Source organism: Mastomys coucha, chromosome X, assembly GCF_008632895.1.
Source record: "Mastomys coucha isolate ucsf_1 chromosome X, UCSF_Mcou_1, whole genome shotgun sequence".
In the NCBI taxonomy this organism is placed as follows: Eukaryota; Metazoa; Chordata; class Mammalia; order Rodentia; family Muridae; genus Mastomys; species Mastomys coucha.
The window spans coordinates 126,970,564-126,980,822 of NC_045030.1; the positions used below are offsets into that span (position 1 = coordinate 126,970,564).

The 10,259-nt window shown below is 39.2% G+C and overlaps 1 protein-coding gene across 6 annotated transcripts in view; it reads right to left on the reverse strand.

The window, feature by feature from the left end:
• Window positions 1–2,530: 2,530 nt before the first annotated feature.
• The window catches only part of Pcdh19 (protocadherin 19), a 105,959-nt gene continuing 98,230 nt past the window's right edge, over window positions 2,531–10,259 (reverse strand). For all 6 annotated transcript variants that reach the window (XM_031367497.1, XM_031367487.1, XM_031367480.1 and 3 more), the window contains one exon: window positions 2,531–8,243. In XM_031367497.1, the coding sequence (XP_031223357.1) occupies window positions 7,654–8,243 (590 nt within the window). In that variant the 3' untranslated portion in view covers window positions 2,531–7,653. The remainder of the gene's footprint in view (window positions 8,244–10,259) is intronic.

Consider the following 10,259-nt stretch of genomic DNA (forward strand, 5'->3'; position numbering starts at 1 on the left):
CAACAGAGGAATGGATAGAGAATATGTGGTACATCTACACAATGGAGTACTACTCAGCTGTTAAAAACAATGACTTCATGAAATTCTTAGGCAAATGGATGGATCTGGAGAATATCTTCCTGAGTGAGGTAACCCAATCACAAAAGAACAGACATGGTACGCACTTACTACCCACACCCAGAATATTAGCCCAGAAGCTCAGAATACCCAAGATACAACTCACAGACCATATGAAACCCAAGAAGAAGGAAGACCAAAGTGTGGATTCTTCAGTCCTACTCATAAGGGGGAAGAAAATAATCACAAGCAGTAGAGGGTGGGAGGGACTTGGTAGGAAGGGAGGATCAGGGATGGGAGGAGCCTGGGATGATATTTAGAAAGTCAGGAAATTAAATGGAGGTGTGTGGCTGTGGGGGATGGGGAACTGGAGGTAGCCACTAGAAAGTCCCAGATGCTAGTAACCCAAGAGGTTTCCAGGACCCAACAGGTAGGACATTAGCTGAAATACCCAACAAAGGGGAGAGAGAACCTATAGAGACCATATCCAGTGGATAGGCATGGCCCCTAGTTGAGGGATGGGTTCACCCACCCATCTCAAAAATATTAATCCAGAATTGTTTCTGTCAAATTCAAGGAGTGGAACAGAGACTGAAGGAAAGGCCATCCAGAGACTGCCCCACCTAGGGATCCACCCCATCTGCAGACACCAAACCCATATGCTATTGTTGATGCCAAGAAATGCTTGCTGATAGGAGCCTGGTATAGCTGTCCCCTGAGAGGCTGTGCCAGAGCCTGACCAATATTGATTTGGATACAGGCAGCCAACCATAGGACTAAGCGTAGGGGCCACAATGGAGTAGTTAGGGGAAGGACTGAAGGAACTGAAAGGGTTTGCAACCCCATAGAAAGAATATCAATATCAACCAACCAGACCACCCCCCCACAAGCTCCCAGGGACTAAACCACCAACCAGAGTACACATGGAGGGACCCATGGCTCCAGGTGCATATGTAGCAGAGGATGGCCTTATCTAGCATGGATGGGAGGGGAGCCCCCTGGGTCCTGAGAAGGCTCAATGCCCCAGTGTAGGGGAATGCCAGGGCACTGAGGCAGGAGGGGGTGTAGGGGAGCACCCTCATAGAAGCAATAGTTTGTTTTGGTTTGGTTTATAAACTTGAATGTATTTGAGCTTATGCTTGTATAACATTGCCAATTTCCCATAGATAGGCAATGGATATGGTTATGACCTTGGGTGTATCTTTCTTATACATGTGAAGGCTCTTCGTATGAGAATTTTTACTTCTTTGTTACTACAAAGAAATTGACTTTTTTGCTCTATCCCACTCCCTGACTCTATCTATCTATCTATCTATCTATCTATCTATCTATCTATCTATCTATCTACCTATCTATCTATCTATCTCGATGGAAAACACCCCAAGAAACTTATTCTCTTTGTGCTTTTGGTGCAGGCTAACCCAGAAGCATCCCCTTAACCCCCTGCCCCTGTGTCTTAATAGTTTCCAGGCCAGTGACAGAGCAGCTTCTTTTCAATATGTCTGTCCATCTGTGAGGACATGTGAACATCTGTACATATACCAGTGTATGGAATCCCAGTGCCCCAGCATGTCTGTTTGCATTCTGATAAAACACCTATTAAAATGCAGTACCAAATCTCTTGCTATTGCTTTGACTCTAGGGCTAATTCTGGGGAATAAGATACAATCTCAATTTAATACAGGTGAGCAGAGATAATAGGAAGATGGAGATCCAGGAAGACAGTGGATTTCCTTGAGATCACTTTTAATTGTCTGGAAAGAATAGGTCATGCTGAAGCAATTTAGCCTTTAACCACTAAAAGCACTATTTGTAATAGTCTGATGTGCACCCCCTTCCTCTATCCACCCCTTCCAGCTGCAGTCAGAATGAATACTCACAGCCCAAGTGTTAAGTTCCACAGAATAATTGTTTGAATAAAGAGTGTTTGTTGGGGCTTTCTCTGCAGCCTTGTTATGTACAAAGACAGAACCTCTCCTGATGCTTCATTTTCAAACCTGAAGGCATCAAGGGGCAGCCAGGTCATCTTTGTTTTACACTCTCTTTTTCCCTACTGACAGCCTCAGCTATAGCTTGCCCTTTAAAAAAAATTAATTCCACAGAGAAGTCCCAATGTGCAGTTGCCCCTGAAATGATTTAAAGAATAATTTTAGTGTGCTTGTTTAAAGTGGCACATGGGAAAATCTTTTGCATCCCCAATGTGAAATGAATTTCCTTCCTTCTGTAATGGTATTGATAGGGCTGCCAGTAGGAGGGGTTGCAATGTATATATCTGGATTTACAGGATCCGGGAAGAAGCTCCTCTGTTAGGAAGGTGAATGTTGTATGAAATAGGAAAGGCAAATGAAAATCTTTGCCCAAACATCAGTAACTCCACCAAGAACTGGTTAATTCCAAGTTCTGAGATGCTTCCACTCCCAGTCAATGGAAAAAAAAAAAAACACTCTCCAAGACACATTTCACCAAAGCCTCATTACTTTTTCCATAATAGCCTTTAATACTAAAATGCATTAAATTTTTGAAGCAGAGAAAACACATTTAAGAGGAAAACAGGGAACCACCAGATAAAAGGAAACAATGTGGCAGGTAACACCATTTAAAACAGAACTGCAATAATTTAATAAAGCTGCTTTATCATCTTCATAAAATAGACAGAGTAGTGATTCTTTTTTGTCTTTTTTGTTTTTACAATGATTCAATCACTGTGAAAATGTACATAACATACAGATCAGCATATACAACCATTTCATCTTCATATAATCAGCAACAAAGACTGCTTAATGAGACATACTGTACTTGCATCCTTCTAAATTGCCACTCTGGTTGACAGGTAAACAGTAATAGCGTCATCAGGCTCATTCCCCTCACTAGAGGAGCGAAGGCGTAAGCCTTTTGCAACTAATACCTTAGCATTCAAATAGTACAAGGAGGTATTTGTTGCTGAATTTCTAGCTAGACCTAGTCTGGCTCTTGGTCCTTAGTCTGTATCTTAGCCTTCCTCAGCTGAATGCCAACCAGTGCCAGTAAACGTCTACTTAACTGGTGCTGTAAAGGTGTTAGCTGGTTTGTTTGCTATGGTTGACAGCAACATTCAGTTAGTAACAAGGTCATCTTAAATTGCCAACACAGCTGGAACACCAGTCAGCATCATCAGATTTCCCTAATGACCTACAATGCTTTCCAATCAAGGTCAGGTGTTTCTGGGTTGTTCCTTACCAAGAGCGCCTTACAACATATACTTCAGACAAGGTGGTTGATTTTCTTTGTTTTACAAAAGCAATGTGATTCCTATTTGAAATTAATTCACTTTTGCACAACAAGTGGCCCACAGGCCAATTCCAGCTTCACAAGAAAACAAAGAGAGCTGTAACAACTTCATTAGGACAATGTGTTTTGCTCTGGAATATTTCAATATCAATATAAAGCCACCCAGTCCCAGTCCCACCCCCACACATCCCCTTTGAATATTACTTTGATACATACTTAAACTAAAGAACAACATCTCAATACACTTTAGTGTCAGCAGATACAATTTGACTCATGAAATGACATCCTTAAAATGTAATTTTACCAAGAAGGCAAACACTAGGACTGTATACAATGGATTTCTTCAGCTCATTTATGCCAGTTTGTCAAAGTCAGAAGGGTTTTATTACCCTGTGAAAAGAGCCAAGTGGACCAGACTTGCTGAGAGTGCCTTGGGGGAACATTTGACGTCAAAATGATCCCCATAAAATGGATTATGTACAGTAATAATCCTTTCTCCACCTTGAATGCCCAAAAAAGCTATCCCTTCCATCCCTGCCTCTCCCCAAACTGCCCCTTGTCTTTGCTACTTCAAGTGGACCATTTGTGTTTGCTTTTGAGCGAAATGTAGATGTAGAAGAAAAGTCATCTGAATTTCCCTCTACCAGCCATATGACAGGATCTGGAAGGTACTCTGGGTACTTTCCAGTTTCAGAGTTCAGAGTTACATCTTTCATTAGTGAACCGTTGGTCACCACATCAACAAATTTGTATAAATGGCCACTTTAGCTGAAGTTAGTCCTATGAGGCAAGTTTCCTCTGGAGCATTGTCTCCTCAGTACCTCCTAGGCATCTGTAGATAGGAAAAGATAGCCTACCTCAAAACAACTGCATAATAAACTCTAAGGATTAGGCTCTACAAACCTGTGCTTTAACAAGCCCTCAAACTTGAATGGGCCTCTGATTCCTATGGATTTCTGGGCCAGTTCCTCAGTATTTCTTAAACAGTCATTCCAGGCAGGGATAGAGAATTCTCATTTCTAACAAGTTCCTAAGTGATGTTGCTCTGAGACAATATTTCGAGAACCACTGTTCTTCGGAAGTACTGAATTTCAAAGCCCACTATCTATCTATTCAGTACCAAGATAAACCTTCACTTTTTCTCCTGGCTTCAGAGGATCAATGGAACAGTACATTTCATTCTGAACAGGTTCATTTACTAGTCTGCATCGGGAAAAGAAAAGTTTCCACAGGTCATTGTGGATCACTTCTCCCTATGTCTTACTGAATAGCAGGTCCCTATGTTTGTGAGAAAGCAATCAATCAATGCAAACTAGATTCCCTATACTGAATAAAGATGTTTACCTGGCCAGAAAAATTTTAAGCATGTTACACTTCATGACCTAGGGACACAAGAATAAGTAGAATTAGTTCCCTAGGACTTGGGAACTAAAATTGCTCCCACTTGTTTAAGTGTGTAACATGTTTGCAGAAAAGAAAAAGATATTTGTCCCATTGGCCTAGGTAGCCTTTCATCACATGTGTTAAAAAGGGAGGGGAAGAATCCCAATTTGATGGGAAATTTAAGACCCTTGTGCAAAAGTCCTATTTGCAAGCACAGCCTGCCTGTAGAACCTGCCTACAAAGCCCTCCTAGGATGCACTTGCATTTCCATCAGACAATTGGAGGGGGGCGGGGGAGGGAATTTCCTTAATGAGAAAAATTCTCTGAACATAATAAAGAGTTTAGAAACTGAAAAAAAATCTGACTGCCCACTGAGAACAATGTTTTAGATAGGGAAAAGGAATGAATCTAAAGCATGAACGTAAATTCTGGGGGGAAAAATTTAAGAAATTTAGTTGCTTTTCTTTTTTAAAGGTAAAAAACAAAAAGTCAATGCCACTGCTACTGTTTTTAAGTGGCTGGTAAGACTATTACAGGCAGTGGCTGCTCTACATTCCAACCTTCCATTTCCATCTCCCACAATCTTTCAAACTCCCTAGTAAGAAATACACCTGTAGAAAACTATACAGTCCGACTACCAAGTGACCTTGAGGTGCTAGCTAACAAGATACTATCAGATGGATCATGGTGAAGAGCAGTCGAAATTCTATAGGCAGTCTTCCTAACTTAAAGAAGGACACTTGTCAAAAGCTGAATGTGGTAATTAAATAGTCATCTGGAAGAACAAAAATAAATAAATACCTAATCCATAATTCTACTACACTAAAATAAAGTAAATCAAAATAGGAGAAAAATATATGAGAGAAAATTAACTGAAGCAAGAAGATGGAGGGCGACTGATCTCTAACTGTCAGTGTAGGGGAAATTTGCAGCCACGCCAATATTTGCATGAGGTAGTATTCAGTACAGAATAGGAAATAAGGATGGATTTGTAGCTTCATTTATAGGTGTCTTTTTTCCCAGAAATCTTCTCCCCTACCTAATCCCATACCCAGTGCCTTACCCACCCCCTCCCTTAAAACCCTCCCACCTCCCACAAAAGAAAGTATTCCTAGTAATGTATAAAGCTAGGAACTCAGGTAAAAATAATGAAAACATTTCAAAAAGCTGACTGTATCTACTAAACTTAAGAAAATAAATTCTCTTTTGAATTCTAGAGCTCTAAATTCTAGACTTTCTTTCTAAGTATTCTTGAATTACAAAAGAGAAGCAAAAAAAAAAAAACCTTGTTTCTTTAGAAACAATTCTTTTAAGACAAAGGTAGAGGAAAGGTGACATGTTTCTTTAGTTTATTTTAAATAATGAACTCTTAGGCTGCAAGAATACTATGTTGGCTAGTGAATATTAATAGATATGATAAAATAGGGACATTTGTGCAGTATTAAAACAATAACAACTAAAAGAATGTATGGTTTGTTAGTGTTAGAAGGCATATTCCTAGCCTACAGAAAAAAAAAAAAGTTAGCTAAATCTAAAGAAGTTTTGTCTTAATAATTTGTTGTTCACATTTTTAATCAAAAAAGTATTAGTCATAAAAAGATGAGTTCAAGTGTCTGAGTGTCTCCGTTTAGAAGGCACAGTAATTAGATTAATGATGTTATTACCTGTCTTTTCCTATGTGTACACTTCATACTGCTTACTCTATCATTATTTATAAGCCTAAGATAAAGAGCAATATGGAGCCCTTGATTCCAGCCCATGATGCACTTTACCATCTAATTCCAATCATGATTGGGAAAACACTGAATCAGGAAGTGTGTGTCTAAAAGATGGTAATTTAGATCTCAAAATAGACTCAGTCATGTTGCATGAGTTTTAGATGATTGGAGACAGGGAATTTCTCAGCCTGAAAACTGATAACTTCGGGAGTAACTTTCCTGTGCAGGGCCTGAAAATTAGGAAAAAAAAATAATGTATCTCATAAAATCTTCAGCACAGTATTTCTGACAACTGCAAATTAGATAGCAGCAAATCCAAAAATGACTTTCTACAATGAACTAGCAACAGACCGAGGCTGAAGACTGAAAGGCAGGAGAAATCCTCTGCGAGGTGGTGAGCAATCACTCCACGGAGTAAAACCGTGTGAGCATCCACCAAGTCTTCAACCTCTACTCGTGGTGTTGCTAACTCATTTGCTGCCTCCATTGTTTGCATTTTGTTTTGTTTTGTTTTTTTTTTTATCTGTATTTTTATTATTTTTTTAAGAAAAGAAAACATCAACCTTTAAAAGCCTTTTGCCATCACCACACACATAGCAATTTGCAATATCAAATACAACAACAGCACAGCTAGCAAAAGGGTTCTTAAAGCAGGGGCATCCACAGCAAAGTAAGCGGCATTGGAAAGTACTCGAGCTTCAGAAACAACCTTTTGGGGGCTCGATTTCACATCACTGAATCAATGAATAGTACACAATAAATGACCAGTAACTTGTCTACACTACAAAAAACGGTGATGAGCTTCTTAAAGGTGTCCAGAGCTTTGCTTGTTTTTTTTTTCTTTTTTTTTTCTTTTTTCTTTTTTTAAATGTAATTCTTCACAAACAATGGTAATTTATATTATCATTTTGACATATAAAAATATATAAATTCAAACACTTAATACATAATACTTTTTCACAACTGAATTTGCCTCTGTTTCCCCAACATCAAGGCCCCATGTACAACTCAAGCCAAAGCTAATTTGCTCCAACTGCACACCCCTACTGCCTGATGAAACGAGAGGGATTGTCACAGAATGATAGTCACTTATACACAATACATTTAGGGAAAGCTCTGCAATACAGCCACTCAAGAACCAACCATTGGTGAGCAATCAAAATGAGCAGCTGCTACATCTTCACTAGCCAGTGTGATTTTGTTCTCTCCTCTTCGACCCCAGCTGGGTTTAGAGAACGATATCCTTCAGACGCTTCACGCCAGGAGATTCCTTGTCACGACCTTCCTTCAGAATAGGGTTGACCTCATGCATGACTTTCTCACTGTCGGCTCCACGGGGCTCAGCTTCAGAAGGTCGAGAAGCGCCGTTGTTGGCATGGTGCTCCAGATCATGAGCTGGAGGAGCCAGGGCGATGGTGTAAGACATGGAAGGCTTGGTGGGCAGAGGGCTCTTCAGATGGAGTGGGGAGGTGACAGGGCTAATAGCTTCACACCCATTGCCCGCCTCCCGAATAGCGCTGTTGACTTTGGGGCTGCAGATGGTCACATCGACAGTCCGCTTGCCTTTCAGGATGGGTCGATCTTCAGCCCGGTGGCTACTGACATCTTTTCCGAAGGTCGCGAATGTCCGCTTGATGGGGCCGCAGTCGTCATAAGCCTCAATATCAGCAGCAGTAGCTTCAATGGACAGAGCGATGATGTTCCTCACGTGCTCAGGCGACTTGGAGCGGGTGGGCATGGGATTCCGGGGCATCCAGCATCTATCAGAGTGGCCAAGAATCCGGCATTCTTCCCTGCAATGAAATCCTTCGTTCTGGTCTGTAAGAAGAAAAGGAAGATGTCAATTTTATCAGCTTTTCTCAGGAATCACAGCAACAACCCAGTTCTGGTTTCTCAAAATCCACAGGTCTTTTTGAGAAACAGGACTTTAGATAGTCCTATATTGTCTTTAGGGAAAAGTGTGGGAAAAAAAACATTTTTAAAAAGCTATAGGTCCTCTAAACACTTTTTTTTTGTCCTTGCTTGCTGTTTCCACAGCTAACAAAACAAAAATCCTAAAGAGAAACAAGTTATGATGAAAAAATATTTTTAAATGTTTGTCTTAAGTGCTAAGGTGTGGAGAGTAAGCAATTTTATCAATAACTCCTGCTAAATTCACCTGTGTTTGAAACTGCATCCAGCAAAAGAGTGGAAGCAGTATAGAGAATCCAATGCTCACTTAATCAAAGAAATTTTCCCATAATTTTTAGGAACACTATCAACCATTTTCGACCTTATCCAGTGATACATGGTGCATCCATTTAGATTACTATGCATTCTCTTTGGAAACCTAATACATGATTTCTTTCTCACCATCAGTTACCTCAAGCAGTCACTTCATTGTGACATCTCTATGACTAGATTTCCCAACAGAAACAATACACTATGACCCCTTCCTTTCCAGAGAACTCACGAGCCTCAATTAGCCCTACACAAACACACACACACACACACACACACACACACACACATACACACACATACACACACACACAAGTCTTATATGTTGGGGATCATTTACTTAGTCACAAATAAGCTATTTCTCCCTATTTGCTTTAATCTTCACTTTTATTAAGGACCTGCTTCTTAATGAAATATATAGTTTTAGTAGGAATGCAGATTATAACAGCTATTAGAGAGAACAAAATAGAATATTCCTAAGAAATAAATTAAAAACAGAAAAAATACTCTATCTAATCAACCTCTCACTTCTGGACATATATTCAGAGAAAATAAAATCATAAGGTTTCCTGCAAAACCAAGTATATTATCTTAGTATGACATTAGCTAAGATACAGAATCACTTTAGCTACCCATCAACAGATGAATGGATAAAGAAAGCATGGTATATATGCTTACTGGAATACTGGAATTACATAGTCATCAACAAAAATGAAATTCTCTCCTTTGAGACAAAGTAAATGAAACTGAAGTGCTACACTGAGCAAAATAAGCTAAAACTGGAAAACCAAGTGCCACATGTTGCCCTTCATATATTAAAACTACAAAAGGAGAAAAGTACTCATCAGAAACCAGGAACAGCAAGGATGAGGAGTGATAGAAGTAGGCAAAGTGGGACTACAATGTACAACAGCCTATTGTATATTTGAGAGGATCTAGAAAAGACAGAGGAATTGAAGGCTCTAAGGAATGAGTAGATCAAAGTACTTATTATATTGATTTAAATAATACATGCTACATACAGATATTAAAATATCACAGTTCACACTTGAAATATTTACAGTCCATCTTATGCTACTAAAAAATAAAGATTTTGTTGACTGCTTTAATCCTACCGTAGAAGATCTCACTTTTGTTGACTGCTTTAATCGTACCATAGAAGATCTCAATAGTTAGAATTTACAATTATTAGAATAACATACTTTTATCTTTTCAACTCAGGTATATTAAGAGCTAAGTCTTTTATTTGGCTCTCAGGGGAGTTTTCTATAAAGATTGCTTTAGCAAAGTATGGATGCAGGGTTAACATCTGCCTGACCACTGAACAAATATGTACTAAAATGGTTTGTTTATAGCCCTAGTTTTCCATTTTAATTGATGTTTATGGCATTCTTGTGTAAGGACAACCTAATGAAAAATTTCATTACATTGCATAATGCTCCACAATATGATCAGCGTTAACATTTACAAAAACAAAACCTTGGGGTATGACTGGAGTAGGTAAAAAGGCCAGAAGAAATACAAAACCAAAATGTATTCATATGTGAATGCACATAAATTAAATTAAATATAGGTATGTCTATCAGAGAGAGAGAGAGAGAGAGAGAGAGAGAG